Genomic DNA, 21,422 nt, shown 5'->3' on the forward strand with positions numbered 1-21,422 from the left:
TTTCATGTTGTTTTACTTTGTGTTTAATAATAGCTCTGCATTTTCTTCTTTATCTGAAATCAAGAATCATGCTCGTATCATGCATTCACTTGGGGAATAAAATTTATGGCAACGCCTGCCATTGGATTAATTGCTTTTCATTAGCTTCAAATTTCTTCCTGATAACAAATTGTTTGCCTGTGCAAGAAACAGTTCCATCCTGTTCTCCCAACTTACTAGCCTTCGATTGCAACCAGAAGCTGGAAGTCTTAGGTTGCTTTTTGCATCAGGATCTGGACGTACCGAGAGTGGGGGAGAGGGTGGGTAATTCTAGATCTTTAGACTTCAAAGTCCAGATGATGGTCCACAGGCCAAATTAAAAAAAAAAAAATGAATTTAACTTTTCATAGCCGTAGAGCGTTCTGTATCTCAGTTCCTAAATCTATAAAGTAAAGCGAGAAAGACAAGATATGTACATTTAATAACATGTTTACTTTAAAATAAGTTTCGAAAAACGTATACTTCATATAATGAATGGGGTTTCAAAAGCAAGCAAGAGAGAGTATACCCACCAAAAGGGAGCGGCAGAATATAAATCCCTGTGGAAAATTTGTGCCTTTCTGCGGTTGGAGTCATTTGGTCAAGAAATGATGAAATTACAAATTTCTGAAAAGGGTGTGTGTGTCGGAGTTACTGAGGTCCAGGTCTCTCAGCATGATATTCGGGCAAGGCCAGCATCTAACGCCAGTGAAGAATAAAGAGAAGGAAGTGGTCACGACCAGCATTCTTTCCCACCACAGCAGCACCTCCCTGGTCTAATATTCCATCAGTCTCTTCATCTCGCGAACTTGGACTCGAGCCCTCTCAGCAGCAAGTCTGCGCTCCCGTCATTCCCCGCGAGATCCTTCGTCCTTTAACTCTATATGAGAACGGTGGGTAAAAAGTGAATTGCACTGCCCTTGTCCATACTCCAGCTATTGATTTCAGTCTGTTCGATAATTAGGATCGACCTCGAACTAACACGTAGACAGAGAGGGAAGTAGAGCCAGAAGAACCAAGTGGTCCAGACCCATCTGTACTTTTTGCCCATAAACACAGTGGTTCACTTATTCAGTCATCCAACAAACAATTATTGAGCACCAAATGAATTAGGATGGAAGCTAAGTTGCGCTTGAGAGAGTTTATTTTTCTATCTTCCCTGTTACCTACAACCATTTAGTAACCCAAATTCCTTCCCTATTGTTAATCTGTCTCCTCCTAGGGCAGTGCTATTGAAAGTATGGTCCAAGGATGGGCAGCATCAGCTCATCTGGAAACTTATTGGAAATTTAAATTCTTAAGTCCCCACTTTAGAGCTATTGAACCGGTACCTTTGTTGGTGGCGCCCACAAATCTGTTTTACCAATCTCTTTGGGTGATTCCTCTTCTTTTCTTTCAATTTTTTTTCCATTGTGGCAAAATACACACAACATAAACATACCATCTTAACCATTTTTAAGTGTACAGTTCAATGGTATTAAATACATGTATAATGTTGTGTTACCATCACCACCATCCATCTCCAGAACTCTTTTCAGCTTGCCAAACTGAAACTTTTACCCATTAAACATAACTCCCATTCTCCCCTTCCCCTAGCCTCCAGCAACCACCATTCTACTTTCTTTCTCATTGATTTGACTACTCTAAATATCTCATAGAAGTGGAATCATACAGTATCCGTCTTTTTGTGAAGAGCTTATTTCACTTAGTAAAATATCTTCAAAGTTTATCCATGTTGTAGCATATGCCAGAATTTCCTCTTTAAGTATGAATAATATTTCAATGTATGTATATACCACATTTCGCTTATCCATTCATCTGCCAGTGGTTACTTGGGTTACTGCCATGTTTTAGCTATTTTGAATAATGCTGCTCTGAACATGAGTGTATAAATATCTCTTCAAGACCCTACTTTTAATTATATTGGGTATATACACAGTAGTTGAATTGCTGAATCATACGGTAATCTTATTTTTAATGTTCTAAAAATCATCATGCTGTTTCCACATCTGCTGTGTCATTTTACATTCCCAACAACAGTGCACAAGAGTTCTAATTTCTCCACAGCCTCACTAACACTTGTTATTTTCTGCTTTTTGGGTTTGGTTTTGTTTTGTTTTTAGGCAGTAGTTTCCCTAAAGCGTGTGAGGTGGTGTGTCATTTTATATTCCCCTAATGATCAATGATATTGAGCAATATTTCATGTGCTTGTTGCCCATTTGTATATCTTCTTTGGAGAAATGTTAATTCAAATCCTTTGTCCATTTTTGAATTGAGTTGTTTTTTGTTGTTGAGTTTTAGGTGTTCTCTACATATTCTGGATTTTAATCCCTTATCAGATATATGATATGTAAATAATATTGCCTACTCTGTTGATCAATATCAATATATTATTGTCTTTTGATATACAAAATTTTTAAAGTTTCACAAAGTCTAATTTGTCTATTTTTTCTATTGTTGCCTGTGCCTTTGGTATCATATGAAAAAATCATTGCTAAATCCAGTGTCATGAAACTTTATTCTAAGAATTGAGGTTTTACATTAGGTCTTTTGATCCATTCTAAGTTAATTTTACATATGGTGTTAGGTGAGGGTCCAGCTTCATTCTTTTGCAGGTGGATATCCAACCAGAGATTTTTGTACACACTTAGGCTTGAGAAGCCTTGGTCTTGAGCACTGTCCTTATTTATATGGTCAAAGCTAGGTCTCTGGCATGTTTTTAGTGCCAGCTTGAAGGAAGGGAGAAGAGAAAGTAAATGCAGGGTAGAAATTTCCTTTCAAGGATGTGAGCTAGGAAACATGGCCACTCTAGCTGCAAGGGAGGCTGGGAAAATCAGTTTCTGGCTGGCAGACAGGCTATGTTCTCATCTAAAATGTTTTATTACAGAAGAAGGAGAGAATGTGTCTTAGTGGGCATCTAGCAACCTTTGACACTCCTATCATGTGCTAGGCATGGTACTAGTGAGAGGAGATAATCCTCTTGAACATGCAGTCTGGCCTAATAAGGTGTTCCTTCCTGGTGCAATGATTGAATAGCAAGGCCTGAATGTGAGATGGTCCCTTCAAACTAGAATATCTTAGATATGCAGATCTGTCATCTTTTAAAAATGAAATTAATGTCATTAATGGTATTAATCATATTAATGGTATTAATGATATGAACATTCACATCCTAAAAAGGCCACCAACGACATTGCTCTAGAGTGAGAATTGGCAAACTCTTGCCAGTGGACCACATCAGGCCCCTGCCTATTTTTGTAAATAAAGTTTTATTGGAACACAGCCACACCCATTTTCATATAGTCCTTGGCTGCTCTTGCACTATGACAGCAGACTTGAATAGCTTTGACAGTTCGTATGGCCCACAAGAATGACGATATTTACTAGCTAGCCCTTCACAGGACGAGTTTGCCAAGCCTTTCTCTGGAGTGAGGTTCATAAACATTCTTGGGGGCAGACGCTTGGTAAAGGTCTTTTAGTTGGTCTTGGCTGATCCGAGGAAACACCAAGGTTAGGCTCCCTCATCACCAAGGGAGAAGAAAGAAATGGAATAAGGAAACTGTTTATTCTAGGGACTGAATGGTGATTTAAACTTTCTTCTGTGGCCAAGCACTTATGCTAGACATTTAGATATATTATCCTATTTAACTCTCACAAAATTCCACAAGGTAGGAATCACAGCTGAGACAAGCTGAGCCCCTTGGCTTCTCTTTTGTTTTTAACTGATCACAAGACATACCCATATAGATAACCTATTGATACCTCAAGCACAGCATATTCGAAGTGAAACTCATTGTTTCCCTAAACCAGCTCCTCTCTTTTTCAGACTGTAAGCTAGGACTTATTTCATTGATTGCTTATTGCTAGCAAATTCTAGAATTGCAGCACTTCTGAATCAGTGCCCAATTAATTAAGGTAATGCTGGTCATTCCTGCTGAAAACCTACCTTAGTCTGTTTGGGTCTTCATGTTTACTCAGACTCCTTCTAATCAGCTTCCAAGTCCTGCTAAATTCGTTCACCTCTCTGTCCTCCCATCTTTCCATCACAATCCTTAAAGTCCAGCTCCAATGATATCTCCGTCATAAAACCTTTTGTGAACCCTGTGAATGAACACCAACAGCGTTTTATTGTCCCCACTTCATGACACGATGGATATCCCTCCTAGAACTATAGCTAATGGTAAACTTGAGTTAAGCTCCATACTGAGTGGGCTCCTTGAGGACCAAGAGCTTGCCTTCATATTAGTGCTAAACCCAAATTATATCCTAAGGTCTTTGCCTATAATGTGCTGAGTCCTTTCACGTACACTGACATCTGTATGAATTTACCAGCAAGCGAGAGCCCATAGCAGAGATATGCACAGATTAAGAGATGTTGATTTCCTCCAAATTATGTTTTTCACAGGAGATATTTGATTGCTTATTCCCTACAATCACCCGTAAGTCCATCTGGCCAGGGCTACTTGATAGTTGCCTCTAAGTGATGGAACAAATTTTGACAGAGGGAACCTTCCCCTTGAATTTTAAGAATTTATATGATAACTGGAGGGGATAAACATATATTAGCAGAACCACTGACTAAGCTGAAGTCATAATTACACTATTGCTTTGCCCCAAACAAAACAATATATTCAATGTATACATTTTAGACCCAACTTTTTTATTTATTAGCAGTTTGACACTTGGTAATTTACTAAGCTTCTGTGGGGCTCAATTTTCTGTCCTTGGAACATGGGGATGATATACCTGCTCCTCCTGCCTTAAAGAATTGTTGTGAGCAGAGTAAAGTGAGATAAGGTACGTGAAAGAGTTTAGTAAGCTAATATCAGGTAGTTTTTGCTGCTGATACCCTAAAACATGGTGGCTTATTAAAACAATTTATTTAGCTTATGATTTTGTGAGTTGACCATACTGTTTGGTCTGGACCAGCATGGTTGATCATTGCTAGGCTCACTCATGAATCTATGGTCAAATGACAAGTTGGCTAGTGAGTGGGCAATCTAGGATGGCCTCAATCACATGTCTGGTGACTGTCAAGTTCCAAGTCTGGGTAACAGTAGTGACTAGGCTATGTGTATCTAATCTCATCATCCAGGAGACCAGCTTGGGCTTCTTCATGTGGCAGCCTCAGGGTTCCAAGAGAAGACAAGTTGAACAGTGTACATGTTTTTCAAGTCTCTGCTTGTGTCACATGTCCTTGGACATCACATTGCTGAGTCCAGAATCAGGTAGTAGGGTATTCAAAATGCCATAGCAAGGGAGCATGGATGGCTGAATACAGGAGAGAAGAACTGATGGCCTTTTTTGCAGTCTATGAGACCACTGACCATTGGGATAGCAGCAACGAATGTTCTAGTACTCAGTGCCCAAATCACCCCTGGGAGCTGCTGTGTCTGTGCCCAATGGTAGGGGCATTGGAGTCCTTGCTGAAGCCATCCCACACTATGCTTTGGGTGTTATTCTCAGCCACGTGGCCTTCTAAGCTTAACTGCCTGGCTTTCCCAAATAGTCTGTGAAGTACTTATGTCTTTTAATAAACTTTTTGTGTGTGTGTGCTTAAACCAGCTAGAGTGGTGTCTACTGTTTCCAGCTAAGAATCCTGAAACTGATAGTTTTCTAAGGCTGAAGCTCTGTGGCTTTAAATACCTATGTGGAAGAAAGCACAATTTTTGTTTTATTTTTTTGCAAATAAAATGTTTAGTTCACCTTCTGTTATGTACATATTCATATAATCCAGTTAGGCTTTGATACTCAAGCTCTGGACTCTCCAAATATCAAAGTAGATGAGTTGAGAAAAAAAAAAAGGTGAACTCCATTTCTCTCACTTAGAAAAACACTTAAATTTCTGTGAAATAAATCTAAGCTCTCTAGCTCCACTCAGAGTCATGTTGAGCTTATGAGGCACCATATTAGTTTGGAAGAGAATGAAAATGAAAGTTGGTCACTATAGCTTCATTGGATAATCTTATTCTTTGGCCAATTTTAGATGGACATCTCAATTTAAAAATTTATTTTCAAGCTAAAAACAGTATGGAATAATGATCAAGAGCATGGGCTGTGCAGTAGATAGGCCTGGATTTGAATCCTGCTGCAGCTATATACTAGCTCTGTGACTTTGGGCCTATAACTCAGTTTTTCTGAGCCTCTCTGTAAGATGAGGATAATAAAAGTGCTCACTTCATAGTGACACCGTGAGGATTTTACAAGATCTAAGACCTGGCTTAATTTGCCTTTAGAGAATGACCCTTGGGAGTAATTCATTAAACCTGTATGATAAAATTTAAAATCAAGATTTTTAAATATAATACTTTCGCATGATTTCAACAGTCATAAAAATCGTCATCATCACTTTCCTTTCATTGCGATGCTAGTCACAGCATCATTTCCAGAAGTGGTGTATTTAGAAGTATAGAAGTTTCTCTCTCTCTCTCTCTCTCTCTCTCTCTCTCTCTCTTACTTTGAGGTAAAAAGTATATAACATTAAATTTAACATATTCACATTATTGTGCAACAGATCTCCAGAAAGTTTTCATCTTGCACAACCGAAACTCTATATTCTTTAAACACTAATTCTCCTCCCCTCGGCCCTTAGCAACCATCTTTCCAATTTCTGCTTTTATGATTTTGACTACTTTAGATACCTCATATAAGTGGAAACATTCAATATTTGTCTTTTTGTGACTGGATTATTTCACTTAATGTCCTTGAGGTTAATCCATGTTGTAGTATGTGCCAGGATTTCCTTCTTTTTAAAGGCTGCATAATATTCCATTGTATGTATATACCACATTTTGTTTCTCCAGTCATCTGTCAATGAATATTTGGGTTGCTTCCATCTCTTGGCTTTTGTGAATAATGCTGCAATAGATGGGTGTGTAAATATCTCTTCAAGATCCTGGTTTGAATTCTTTTGAGAAGTGGGATTGCTGGATAATATGGTACTTCTATTTTTAATATTTTGAGGAATCTCTGTGCTGTTTACCATAATGGCTGCACTATTTTTCATTCCCATCGATAGTGACAAAGATTTCAATTTCTCTGCACCCTTGTTAACACTTCATATTTTCTGTCCATTTGATAGTGGACATTCTAATGGATATGAGATAATATCTCATTATAGTTTTGACTTACATTCCTCTTATGATTAATAATGTTGAACATCTTTTTATGTGTTTGTTGGCCATTTGTGTATCTTTTTTGGAGAATTGTCTATTTAAGTCTTTTGCCTACTTTTTAATTGGGTTATTTGGTTTTTGTTGTTGAGTTGTAAAATTTCCTTATATATTTATAAACTCTTATCGTATATATTATTTGCAAATATTTCCTCTGCCTTTTACTTTAATGATTGTTTCCTTTGATGTACAGAAGGTTTTTTTTTAGTTTGATATAGTCCTATTTGTCTATTTTTGTTTTTATTGCTTATGCCTTTGGTGTCATTCCCAAGAAATCATTGCCAAATTCAGTGTCCTGAAGCTTTTCATCTGTTTTCTTCTAGGAGTTTTATAATTTTAGGGTCTTATTGTTAGGTTTTTAACCCATTTTGAGTTAATTTTTATATATAGTATAAGATAAGAGTCCAACTTTCCTCTTTTGCATGTGGATAGCCAGTTTTTCCAACACCATTTGTTGAACGACCATCCTTTTCCCACTGTGTAGTCTTGGCACCCTTGTCAAAAATCATTTGGCCATATATGCAAGGGTTTACTTCTGAGCTATCTTGTTCCATTTGTCTATATATAGGTCTTTATGCTAGTCCCACACTGTCTTGATTGCTGTTGCTTTGTAGTATGTTTTGAAATCAAGAAGAATGAGGTCTCTGACTTTGCTCTTCTTTTTCAAGATCATTTTGGCTGTTCAGGGTCTCTTGAAATTCATTTTTAGGTTTCTTTTTTCTACTTCTGCAAGAGTATTTTATTCTTTTCGATATTATAGTAAATGAGATTATTTTCTTAATATTTTTTTCCAGGTTGGCCATTGTTAGTATATAGAAACACATTTGATTTTTGTGTTAATTTTGTATCATAAAACTGTTGAAATCATTTCTTAATTTTAACAGTTTTTTGGAATCTTTAGGGTTTTCTATGTATAAGATCATGTAAACCTTTCTCATTTGGGTATCTTTATTTCTTTTTTGGTAATAATGCTGGCCTCACAGAAAGGAGTTTGGAAGTATTCCCTCATCTTCAATTTTTGGAAGAGTTTAAGAAGGATTGGTATTAACTCTGCTTTAAATGTTTGGTAGAATTCAGTGAAGCCATCTGGTCCTAGACTTTTCTTTGTTGGGATGCTGTTGATTACTGCTTTAATCTCACTAGTTATAGGTCTGTTCAGATTTTTTTAAATTATTATTATTCAGTGTTAGTAAATTGTCTGTTTCTAGGAATGTATCCATTTCTTCAAGGTTATCCAATTTGTTGGCATATAATTGTTCATAATAGTCTGTTATAATTCTTTTTATTTCTGTGACATAAATTGTAATGTCCCCTCTTTCAGTTCTAATATTAGTTATGTCTCATTCCTTTTTTTTTCTTAGTTATTCTGGCTAAGAGATTGTCAATTTTGTTGATCTTTTCAAAACACCAACTCTTGGTTTTGTTTTTTTCTATTGTTTTGCATTCTCTATTTCATTTATCTCTGCTCTAATCTTTATTATTTCCTTCTTTCTGCCAACTTTTGGGTTAGTTTGTTCTTCTTTTTCTAGTTCCTTGAGATGTTAAATTAGGTTGATTTGAGTTCCTTTTAATATAATCCATTTGCTACTATAAACTTTTTTCTTACTTCTTTCACTGTAGTCCATACATTTTGATATTTTGTGTTTTCATTTTATCTCCAAATATTTTCTAAATCCCCTTGTGATTTCTCCTTTGACTCATTGTTTAAGAGTGAATTTTTTATGTCCACATTTTAGTGGACTTCTCTGTTTTATTTCTGTTATTGATTCTAGTTTTATTCCATATAGTAGAAGATATTTTATATGATTTTAACCTTAAATTTGCTGAGACTTGTTTTGTGGCTTAACATGCTGGAGAATGTCTCATGTGCATTTGAGAAGAATATGTATTCTGCTGTTTTTGGATGGAGTGTTCTGTATATGTCTATTAGGTTCAGTTAATTCAACTGTGTTGTTTGAGTCTTCTGCTTCCGTATTTATCTTCGACCTGATTGTTCTATCCGTAACCAAAGGGGAGTTATTAAAGTCTCCTACTATTATTGTGTTGCTGTCCATTTCTCTCTTCAGGTCTGTCCATAATACGTATATTTGAGAACCTTAATCTCTTTTTAAATACAATAGGATTTGCAAATCTCATAGGGATTATATTTCACAGTAGTGGAATGTAGATGTTGCTTTGGGGAGATTGTATGCTCAAATGGCTAAAGCTCTTCGGTGGCAACGAGGGCTTGGGCTACTAGACCACTCTCCTGCTTAGAAGACCTTTCATATCTTCCACACATCTCACTGTGACCCGATCTGGCTTCTGTCTACTTCTCCAATCCCAGCTCATGACTTCCATAATAATCCTTGATGTTTGGTGGCTTTCAGTCACGTAAAATGGTTTTACATATTTTAAAAATATTTTTTGTTATGAGGTATATTTGTCAAGGTCTATAAAACATAAAACATTGTATATAAGTTTGTTAACTTAATTGGTATTTCTCCATATTTGGACAAATAGTATATGCGGGTCCCTATTGCGCTCTTATGCTGGACTTCACAGACATTCGAGATGGACCTGGAGGGAAGTTAGGTGAACAGAATTATTATAGCGATACATCGAAAACATTTATTTTTTCCCCTTTGGGACATTTAAATTCTATTCAAATGATGTAATAGTATTTCTCCATATAATAAGATTGTTCGAAGCCTATGAAACATGGAGAATGCTTATGATAAAGAATACAAAATGGAATATAAACTAAGGATATATCTACATGGAAAAAATATATATAAAGAAATAAATGATAGTTCTCAGGGTGATAGGCTTAAGAAATCTTCTCTACCTACTTTCAAATTCCAAAATATTTTATATCTACATTTAACTCTATAATTTGAATGAAGAGCAAGAACATAACTCATTAAATAACCTGTCTCCACACCATTACAGCAGTATGAAAACTGCTTTGAGCTGACAGGCTACTGAGCCTTGTTTGCCTTCCTGTCCACTAGCAGACAGGGGTCCATCTGTGCTTCATAGTGGGAAGACAGCCAGAGAGCACAGTATGGATCAAGATCAAATATCTACTAGATGAGAAATATTTTAAAGGCTAAATTGCAAAGTGGACAGTTTAGTACTCAAAGGGGATAAATTTGTGAAATTCTGGAGAGTTACTTTGCATGAGCTTGTCTGGCACTCAGCTTAATGAGGCAGAGGACTAAATGCATTCAATTCTCCTGCCATTGATAAGAAGAGAAAAGGGAACAAGTGAGATCCAGCATAGGCAAGTCACAGGGTTCTGGGGGAGCATGAGAGTCCTGAGGCATGAGCAGATATTAGGCAGCCAATGAAAAGAGGGCAAGGCGGGGCCAGTGATGCGGGGGAGACACACGCAAAGGTAGAGCTTTAAAAGAGTGCTGGTGTCTCCGAAAGCTCTGTGTGGTCACCTGACAAATCTTTGGAGGGGGCTGGAGAAGAGTAAAAGTGCAGGAAGGGAGATCAACTAGAAGACTGTTGAAATCTTTAAAGAGAGAAAAGATGAGGGTGTGACTTAAGACCTCAGTGGTGAAGATAGAGAGGAGATGAAGTAAAGCCAAGGCTGATAGCCAGGATGATGGCTGAGCGTCTGAGTTCATCAGTAGGGTCAATGTTGCCAGTTAAGTCTCCAGAAACCAAAGACTTGGTATTAGTTTATATTTTAGATTTAAAACTGTCTGCCTCTTTCCCAGGTTGCAATCCTATGGGGATTCACGATAATTTATATTTATATTTTATGTTTTCACAGGCTGAGTTTATCTGTAGTTACATAATTAGAGAAAAAAAATCCCACCATCAATTCAAGGCCTTTTTAGGCATGACATTTTGTAAATAGCCAGAGCTAGGCTTGCTGTCAAATCAGGGGCATTTGTGAATAAATACTGACCCCCAGTGTCTAAGTTAAGAAATAAAGATTATAAAATACCAATACTCTTGGGAAAGACTACCTGGAATTCCAGCTACAAATAACATTCCTGCAATTCAATTCAGACCACGGGGGTACTTCAGAAATAAAAATACTGACTAGCTAACTGATGGCTGGTGGCTGCCTGGAGAACTCTAATGAATATTCTATTGAGCAACTGTCAGAATGGATTAAGTGGCCTCAATCATGGGTGCACAGCTATATGATGGCCTTTGCTCTCTATACTTCAAGGTCTAGGTTCAACTACTCCGAAGAGTCTTCTCGCTAAAAGGGTAGATTTATTGCAATAAATATGACTAATACAAACTCCAGCTCTGTCTGATTCTCCATGTAGGTCAACGTTACATCAAATGAAGTTTCCTCTCATGGGGATGCAGGGCAGTGTGGCTGGCAGACATTCCCTTTTCAATAGCTGTGTGGTTAGATTAAATTCAGGAGAAATTCTTGAGTAAACTCTCTGCAGCAAAATAACCTCTTCAGTTGGAATTGCTTCATTGAGCGAAAGTAACCATCTCACATCTTGGCCAATAGCTCCTTCAGTTGCGGTCGGCTAGCATCTATTTTCTGCAGACTGGAAAGTAGCAACTGGTTCTTTGAAGACATACTTATGTCATATTTTGGGCTACGTGAAGTTTTTGAAAAAACTAGGCTTTGCAGGGAAGTAAATAAACAGGTTGAACAGTGAAGCTGTCTTGAAAAGGTAGAGCTTCCTTCACAAAAACAAGATCTTTTTTTATCAACCTGGTTTTTAAAGTGAGACGAGAATTAAGGCAGATGTGGCCAACCACCGCGTAAATAAAAGGCAAATCTTTAGTGCCAACAGAATTTATTTAACTTGTTTCGGGTAATGTGAAGTTTTCATTACAGCCCACTGACCCTCATCCTTAGTAGAAGGATGCAAGGAGGAGAAGCAGAAACCACGGCTGCTTCAGTCACATGGATTTTAGCTCAGCAGTGACACTAAGCAGAGATACACAAGGGACACTTGTGAGGTGGTTGCCACAGGGAGCTGAAATTCAAGGAAACAGAGGTCCAGAGATTAAGTAGATTTTAGGAGCCAAATGATGGCATTAAGAAGGGCTGCCACCCTAAGGCACTAAAAGGGATTAAAATTGAGGGTTTTACATCAGGAGCAAGATATTCCATTACTATTTGTTCAGCTACAAGGCAATAGCAATCATAATCCTGTTTCTGAGTTTTTGTATCAGCAGATAAGCTAATTGTTGGTCTGATGCATAACTGTAGCCCCAAACATAACAGAAATAAGATTAGCGTACAACTTGTTTCTTGACAATACAGACTTAAGCTTTCCCCTTACCTAACAAAGACTGAGATTTCAAGAAGAATTAAAGTACAAAAACCAGTCACCTTTATCTAGTCACTGCATACAGCAAGACAAGTTTTAGTGACTGTACTTAATAAGAGGTTATTTTGGTCCATTTTTTTGTCAATAATTTTTTCTCCTGTCATTATTCTTCCTGGTTTTATTTTGAAAAATTTCAAACCTACAGAAAAGCTGGAAGAATAGTACACTAATACATCACAAACTCTTTCCTCAATTCATCAGTTACATTTACTATATTTGCTACTTTTAAATATATGGAAACATTGTGTTGGCTGAGCCATTTGAATGTAAGTTGCAGACATCACGACACCTCACTCACCCTTAAATTCTTCAGCCCCCAGAATGTCCTTCACAACTTTTCCTTAAAATAGCTAAGTAAGGTTCAAATATTGAAGCCCTAAGCCCATGTGTGATGAAATTTGGAGGTGGGGCCTTTGGGAGGTAATCAGGTTTAGATGAGGTCAATGAGGTTGGATCCCTCATGATGAGATTAGTGCCCTAATAACAGAAAGAGACCAGAGTCCCTCCCTCTTTCTCAGTCATGTGAGGATACAGCAATAAGGTGTCTATATCAAAACTGCCTCAACAGAAAGGGTCCTCATCAGGCACCAAATCTACCAACACCTTGATCTTGGACTTCCCAGTCTCTAGAACTATGAAAAATTATGTTTGCTGTTTAAGCCACCTAGCCTTTGGTATTTTGTTATAGCAGCCTAAGCAGACTAAGACAAATGTTCTATAATCCATTATTACCCTTCTTTTCTTTAATCTCAAGTTGTTCCAAATTTGGCACTTGAAGCCAATTTTTGTGTCCCATCAGTCTTTGGGTATTTTCTTTTCTCAGACTTAAGATGTTCTAAGCTCACGTTATACTTTATCTGCCCCAAACCTGGAACCAACCAACATCCCTAGTTTTTATGGCACAGTATTTAGAAAGCAAGATCAAGGGAACTACGTGTGCTCATTATTACTAGGTTATCACTGCTAGGTTATCACTGCTAGGACCTATTGGAAGACCTAGGTTATCACTGCTAGGACCTACTGGAACACAGAGCCAGACCTGGGCATAGCTGGTGGGGAAGGGAGAGGAGGTATTGGGAAGAGGAAAACACACGCACACGCACACGCACGCGCACACGCACACACACACACACTCATACAAATATCTCCAGTTCAAAACCGATAAAACAGGGTTCTTCTTTAACTCCATTTCCTATCTCCCTTCTTCCACAGTGAGTAACCTGATTCACAAGAACATCAATGAATCTGATCATTTTTTAAAGCTACAAAATTGTTTCAGGTTTACATATTTAAAATAGTCTCAGGAACAGTTTCATCTTTAAACACTTGAATTTAACATCGGTCACCAAATCATTCCACATTATCCTGCAGAAGCCCCACATTAACAGACTAACAATCCTCTAAACAACAACCAGAGCTAATACTGACTACATACAAGTCATGACTCAAACTGAACAACTTAGCAATGGCTGCCATTTGGTTCCTCTAAGAGTAACAAAGAGGACAAAGTTCAGAACGGATGACTGATGGCTTCTATTTTAACTCATCGAAGACTATTTAAGCCATTTTCCTTTTCAAAATCTATCCTGCTTGATGTTTGGCATTTGTTTCTAAATAATCCTGTGGGATAGGGGAAAGAGAATGAAGAGATAGCTTACCTTTAAAAAAATTGTCAAAGGAAGTTATATTTTTTTGGCAAGTTAAGGTCCCAGTGTCTTAAAAACTAAACTACATAGCTAGACTATCCTCCAATAAATAAAAATTTACCAATTGTGAGAAAACTTTAATCCTATCGTTTTGCCAAATAACTTTGTCATTAGAGGGATACTGAAGGATTAAAATATTCTTTTATTTTGGATGTTTCTATTCCCCTTGGAATCAGCGGTTTAAATTCCCCTCATGGTCCAATGTGAAAAGCCTCAGGCTACAGCCTAACACAGCATCTGCCACCGCTAGATCTGCTGTGAGTCAACGCATAATCTAACAAAATTAACGCTGTTATAAAAGTGAGACCAAAACTTGCAAAAACCCAATTATGCAAAACACAAAAACAGGAAACATGATCAGGGTCTGTAACACTGAGGCAATTTTGATGTATATCTGAGGGAAGAAAATATGAAAGGGTAAGAGGGAAGTTGAACTTTGAAAAGAGACTTATCTCTTGTAAAAGCGTAAGAATGAATTAAAAGTGACACTGTAATGTCTACCTAGTTAACGTTTCCCCTACCTCATTTTGTTAAAAACAGTAAGAGACTGGGAATATAAGAACTATATACAACAGAAATGGGGGAAGATACCTGACCTCTGACATCTCTCTTTCCTGGTGGTGGCAATATGACCAGGAAGATTTCTGCTTTTGGCCACCAAGGTGGCCAATTGCTCCCCAATGGCGATTGGCTTTAACTGGTTCACATACTGACCAAAAAAAGCATTTTTACCCCAAAAGCTACAGAGTATGGGGGAGGCTTCTCAGGCTAGAAGACAAGCACTGCCATTGATAGATAGATAGATAGATAGATAGATAGATAGATAGATAGATAGATAGATAGATACATACACACACACATATGTACTAACTGCATTTTAATAAAAATGGTCATAATGTAAGATGAGAAATAATCTGCAAATTTGGGGCAAAAGAATCTGGTTGAACTTTGCAACAGCCAAATCACATTAAGAAATCTTCCTTGCACATCTTACCAAGGAAAAAATGCATGACATAAAGTATTTCAACCAAGGATGCTTTGTTAATTCAGTGCTCGAGTTAGTACTAGATGATGCAAGAACCTCATTTTCTGAGGCAGAACTTCTGCTCTTGGAGAAAAACAAATTCTCAGTATACTGGGTACGATACTCATCTCAGATACTTAAAAATTAAAACTCGAGGAGCAGCATCCTGTGACTACCCTCATCTTACCACAGTGGACCCTCACTGGGACAATCATTTCAGCCTGGGCAGAGAAAACATGTACAGTTGGCTTCAGGGAAAGCCCAACCTGGCAGCAGGATGAGCTACTCTCTCCAAGGACTAAATTTCTGACTACATTTCTTTAAAATAAAACTTTTAAAAATCCTCATTTTTTTTTTTTCAGTCCTAGCTTGACATAGAACAGGAGGATGTCAAGATTAGGATGTGAGTTAGGCAGCCTTCAAGATTCCTACATCAAAAATTATGAATACTTTGTAAACCATGCAAAGTAAACAGGTTCACTTGGCAGTCTAAAGTTGAAGTGCTGGAGTTGTTAAAAATAATTCTACGTGACGTTTTCATGAATATCTCTTCATTTATTCCAGCCAAGATCTCAAAAACAATAGAACAAAATTATAACAGGAAGTATCCAAAAATTATTCCTACCTTAGGAAGCCTGCAAGACTCCAAAGTGACAGGGTGTGAGTATAGCTCTGTGTGCAGAAGTACATCGTGTGCCGGGGGGACCTTGGAAGTGGACATCTACATGTGGGACAAAGGAAGATTCCAATTCTCGCATCTTGTGTTAAGATATGGTCACCACTGGGGATGGGAAATTCGGAGGCCAATTCCAGAGATGAAGCTGTTCAGAAATGGACTGAGTTGCAGCCTAACCATGGAATTGGAATTCTAGGAACATCTAGTAGGTAGTTGACACTGATCTCTGAATTCTAAACAGGGCCATGTGGTTAAGCAACAGGATTAAAAAGGACTAGAGTAACCAGTAGTTGGTCAGAAACTTAAAGCGTCCTCATTCCAAGACCTCATGTACCATAGATGTGGCCAGCTGCGAGCAAACCAGGTTCATCTCTTTTATCAGCCACTCTACGAGTCTTGATTTAAGGATTACGTGGAAACCAAGCAGTAGCCAGGGTTTTAGAATTAGTTTCCGTCTAATGCCAGTTTTACTATAAAATGTATACAAATAAGCTAATCCACCAATGGAAAGCCACAAAAAAAAAAGCTAAATATCTAAAATAAAAAAAAAATTTAAAAAATCTGTTAACAGCTATTACAGCTGCAAAATTTTTATATGACTTCATTATGGAAACATGCTACTTGCTTTAAAATAAGGCAATAGCTTAAAGAAATCATTAGTTACATACCCACGCTATCTATACTATGGAAAACAGTATCATTAAGATTGATAGGCAATCAGTTCTATCCATGGTCCACCTTGGTCACTCTGTGCTACATACTATAATCTTCTGCCCTCAGCAGATGAACAACTGTCTATGACAAGCTGCCATATATCACTTCCCCTGCTCATGCAATAAAATTATACCCACTATATACCTCGCCCCTGACCCCAACTTTCAATTTATAGAGAATTAGGAGTGTCTATCAGTTGAAAAAATGCAACTCTTTGAGTGTTCCAGGCAGATATGAGCCGAAGACCAGTTCAGAGGCCTTTATCTAATATTTACAAATCATGTAGAGATGCTTAGGGATATCACTTTTGGTCACAGAACTTTATTTTTAAACCAATTTTAAGTACCCAAGGATTAAGATTCAAAAAACAAAACAGAACAAAAAGAGAACACGAGCTACAGTTGCCTACGTGCTAATTCCAGCTGCCGAAGAGGCATTCCACCAAACGTCAAACAAAGGGCGCCTCTGGGCCAGACAAGGCAAAGGGCCTTCCTTGCTGTTCGTTGTTGACTGTCTTATAGGAAACTGTCTGTGGCTTTCCCATTTAATGGGCCTCCTGTCTTACCTATCAAAGCATCCCTTTTCCTAGAGAAAAAGACTAGTAATAAATACTTAAGTATAGTGTATTCTTTCCTATCATCTTTTCCTGTCATCCCAGAAAATCTTAGTAAATATAAAAGTGAACTACTTATTGGAGTAAGTAGTACCTGTCAGTGGTGACTTAAATGATTTGCTGAGTGATGACTACCTTAAACTTTATCTCTACTTATCACTCTGCCATCACAGAAACTTAGGACATTGATTAAGCCCCACTAGTTACTAGTTTATTGACCAATTCAAATAGGGCTAGCAAGAGAGCTAATCCATAAGGCTTATGACATAAGCACTCAAGCATACTAAAGTCTTTGTCTGGGCCAACATAAGTTACCTAGTTACCTATACAAACTTTACCCCATAGCCCAACTCAGGAAAAAATAAGGAAGAATCGGGAGGGAGGGAGGAAGGGAAGAGAGAGAGGAGGAAGGAGGGAGGGAGGATGAGAGGGAGAGAGGAAGGAGGAAGGGAGGGAGGGAGGAAGGGAGGGAAGGAGGGAGGGAGAGAGGGAGAAGGAGAGATCAGCACCTATAACACACTTCATGCCACTTCACTTCTTTTTGCAGCTATTCCTAGCCAGCACTTGGGAAAGACTTTATTTTTCAGCTTTTTTCACTTTTCCTTGATCGTCTACTTTCTTAATGGCTGCCTGGATGGCCTCCTGGTCACCCAGGAACTGGTGAGGCCCAACAGCATGCAGGTTCCCATCCAGTTCCAGGAGGATGGGGACGCCAGTAGGAAGAGTAATGTTGATAATGTCTTCATCTGAGATACCTGCAGGTCGAGAGAGGAAGGAACAAGGCATTAAAGACCACCCAAGAGGAAGTTCTGTTTAATTGTTTAACTACACATTTATTTAGTCCCGTATTAACTGCATGTCTGGAACCATGCCAGATACTGTGAGGTATTCCAGCTATAGTTCCTGGAAGCTAAGAACTTCTCAGAAGTTAAAACAAAACAAAAGAAAAAAGCTAAGACAGAAATGCACATCACATTAAATCTTAGGGCAGTAAATACCTTTTAGGGCAATCTAGTTGTTTCCTACCTAAATCTTAAAAGAATGAAGATTATTCTCTCCCTGCCCACATTTGTGTTACTAATTTTCCACAGGAATCAATCTTGAAAAATCTGAAGGTGAACCAGGAAAGTTTTCTGGGTTTCCCCCCACCCCTTTTATATGTTGTCCTCAGGCTGGCTAAAATTAACCTCTGAATCTAGTTCAATAGATTAGAATGCCGCTAGTTTTCCAACACTGAGTCAGCCTGGAATGCCCTGGGCTAAATCCAGTCAGGAGAACCGCTTCCCCAGCTGCTAAGGAATCCCAGTCAGGGGAATCAAGAAAGGGTTGCGCCTCATGCTTTGTAAACAGGCCTCATTCTCCTCTGTCCCTTATCCCAACTGATAGGAAGGGAAGGCAAGTAATGGACAAGTCATCTTCAATTCTTTCTAAAATAAGCTGAATTACAGGTAGTGCAACTTTGACCAAAAGAGCTGGAGTAAGTATTGCAGTAGTAGCGGCGGTAGTGATAATATTTGTGTTATTATAACTACTTTTAACAGTAAACAGCTAACATGTACTGAGTCCATTCTACATGCCAGCTACTCTTTATATGAATTAACTCATTTAATCACTGTTGCAATCCTATGGGGATATGAGCTATTATTTTTGCATGTAACAAGTTCTGGCACAGAGAAGTTAAGCAAACAACTCAAGATCACACAGATAGTAAGTAACAGCGCCTGTATTCAAACCCAGGTATCTGTAACTACTGTAGGATGTAAATCCTTCTGAGTTCTTCTGAGTTCAAAATGGGCAAAGAGAAGGGAAGAGAAAAAAGGTGAAATTCTAATAAAGAACTACTCGAGTGGTTGGGATCCAGTGCTATGATTCTGTGACTTTTGGCTTGTGCTACAGGTATGAGCATCGGTTAATTCAAATGACAGAGTACACTGAACTAACTGCTAATAACTTTTTCTGCCATCATCACCTCCCAAGTAGAGGTGAACCCCTGAACTCTCCTTGGAACTTGTTCCACCTAGATCCTTTCTATTAATGTAGAACAGAAGCATATGGCAGGATGTAGAAGTCTATCTACGTCACAAAGGTGTGCTTTTAAAATAGATCATTTGAAATTTTGAGTAGTTTCGGTTGCCTTTTAATTTGCTTAACTCCATTTCTAGACTCAGGAGAGCTCCTTAAGAACTCTTATGCACGAACTACACATAAACAGCTATGAAACAATGGGAAGTACACTGCCCATCTCCTTTTCTCTCCCTTAATATACTAACTATATAACTTTAGGCAAGTAACTAACTTCTCTACGCTTTCATGCCCTCTGTCAAATTAAAAAAGAAATACACACTCTTCTTCTACCACCATTACAAAGAATGTAGGGTAGGAAGAATGGACTTAAGGGGGAACATACATGAAAAAGTATAGCACAGTAAGTGTTTCTTCTTTCCCTATAGGAATTCTATTTGAAGTAGAAGATTTAAAGGATAGGCTACTAAAACATTTCTCTGCCCTGCTAAGCCCCCATCTCTACACTGCAATTCTACACAAGATTACCACCCCAAAGTAAAGCTGGCAAGAACAGATAAATTCAGACCAGATAGCAAGCTAGCTCTTTAACGGGGAGGATTCTAACATGCTCTGACTCCATCAGGTCAGATCTGTCAGCTGGATGCACAGCAGCTGCCACGTGCATCCATTGGAGACAGAAGGAGCAGAATTCAACAGCATGTGGTTTAGAGCCAGGTAACTGCTGAGGCTTTAGAACCCAGTAGTTCTCACCTCAGATCCAGGGGAAGCTCTGAAGGTCCCTAGGCCTAACTCACTCAACTAACCAGTAACTGAGGACATATCATATGCATAGTATTATAGGGAAGGACACTTGTGACCTTAGCCAGGATTTTACCTCCATTGAACTATTTCGTCATTTATAAAACAAATGAAGATAGTCTCTTCTGGCAAAAAAGTTCCTCTATTTTATTCTGAATGGTTAAGAAAAGCAGAGGTACTTTAGAGACATGAGAAACATGGGTATATTGACTAGTATTTACATTCATCTATTGCACAAGGACCATGTTTTATTTGTCTCCAGAGTCTGTAATCATTGGAGAGAAAGATAGATTTCATAGATTTGTTCAATTAATCAAAATTAAATTCACCGTAAAAATCAATTTGGTAGGAGAAAACTATTTAGCAAAAATGATGACGTTCGACTAATGTTTACCAGGAGAGAGAGAAATTATGACTGTACACATGTATCAGCATCTCAGATTCACTGCTTATTGTGTGTCTTTACAACATCGCCAACTATTAAACTTTACAAACGTTTGGATCCAGGACTTTATTTTAAAATAACTAAGCTTCCATTTTTATTCAACATTGTACTAGAGGTTTTAGCCAGGGCAACCAGGCAAGAAAAAGAAATAAAAGGCATCCAGATCAGAAAGAAGGAAGTAAAACTATGTCTATTTTCAGATGACACAATCCCACTAAAAAACTATTCAAACTAATAAACAAGGTCAGCGAGGTTGTAGGAGATAGGATTAATATTTAAAAAATTAATTGTATTCCTATACAGCAGTGATGAGCAAATCAAAAATTAAGAAAAGAATTCCATTTACAATGGCAACAAAAAGAATAGTATGCTTAGGAAAAAGTTTAACCAGAAGTACAAAACTTATACTCTGGGAACTACAAAATATCATTGAAAGAAATTTAAAGAAGACCTAAATATATGTAAAGACAACCCATGTGCATGGATCGAAAAATTTAACATCATTAAGATGTCAATATTCCCCAAATTAACATACAGATTCAACATAATCCCTATCAAAATCTAGCTGATTTTATTGCGGAAATTGACAAACCGATCTTAAAATTCATATGGAGATTCAAGGCACTCAGAATATCTTGAGAAAGAAGAACATAGTTGAGAGACTCACACTTCCTGATTTCAAAACTCACTACAAAGCTACAGTAATCAAGACAGTGTGGTACTTGCATGTGGTATGAGGTACTTACACAGTATAAACATACAGAGCAATAGAATAGAACTAAAAATTCAAAATAAACCTTCATATTTTTGATCAACTGATTTTCAGCAAGTGTGCCAAGACAATTAAATAATATATACTTTTCAACAAATGGTGTTAAGACAACTGTATATTCACATATCAAAGAATAAGGTTGGACCCCTA

The 21,422-nt window shown here is 37.8% G+C and overlaps 1 protein-coding gene across 1 annotated transcript in view; it reads right to left on the reverse strand.

The window, feature by feature from the left end:
* Nucleotides 1-11,942: 11,942 nt before the first annotated feature.
* BPGM (bisphosphoglycerate mutase) overlaps nucleotides 11,943-21,422 on the reverse strand; it is a 32,626-nt gene continuing 23,146 nt past the window's right edge. Inside the window, exons 3-4 of the mRNA XM_039860612.1 lie at nucleotides 13,529-17,987; nucleotides 11,943-13,495 (exon numbers count right to left, since the gene is read on the reverse strand). Coding sequence (XP_039716546.1) covers nucleotides 17,809-17,987 — 179 coding nt within the window. The 3' untranslated portion in view covers nucleotides 11,943-13,495; nucleotides 13,529-17,808. The remainder of the gene's footprint in view (nucleotides 13,496-13,528; nucleotides 17,988-21,422) is intronic.

The sequence above is a fragment of the Pteropus medius genome, unplaced genomic scaffold, assembly GCF_902729225.1.
Source record: "Pteropus medius unplaced genomic scaffold, Ma_sr-lr_union100, whole genome shotgun sequence".
NCBI lineage: Eukaryota > Metazoa > Chordata > Mammalia > Chiroptera > Pteropodidae > Pteropus > Pteropus medius.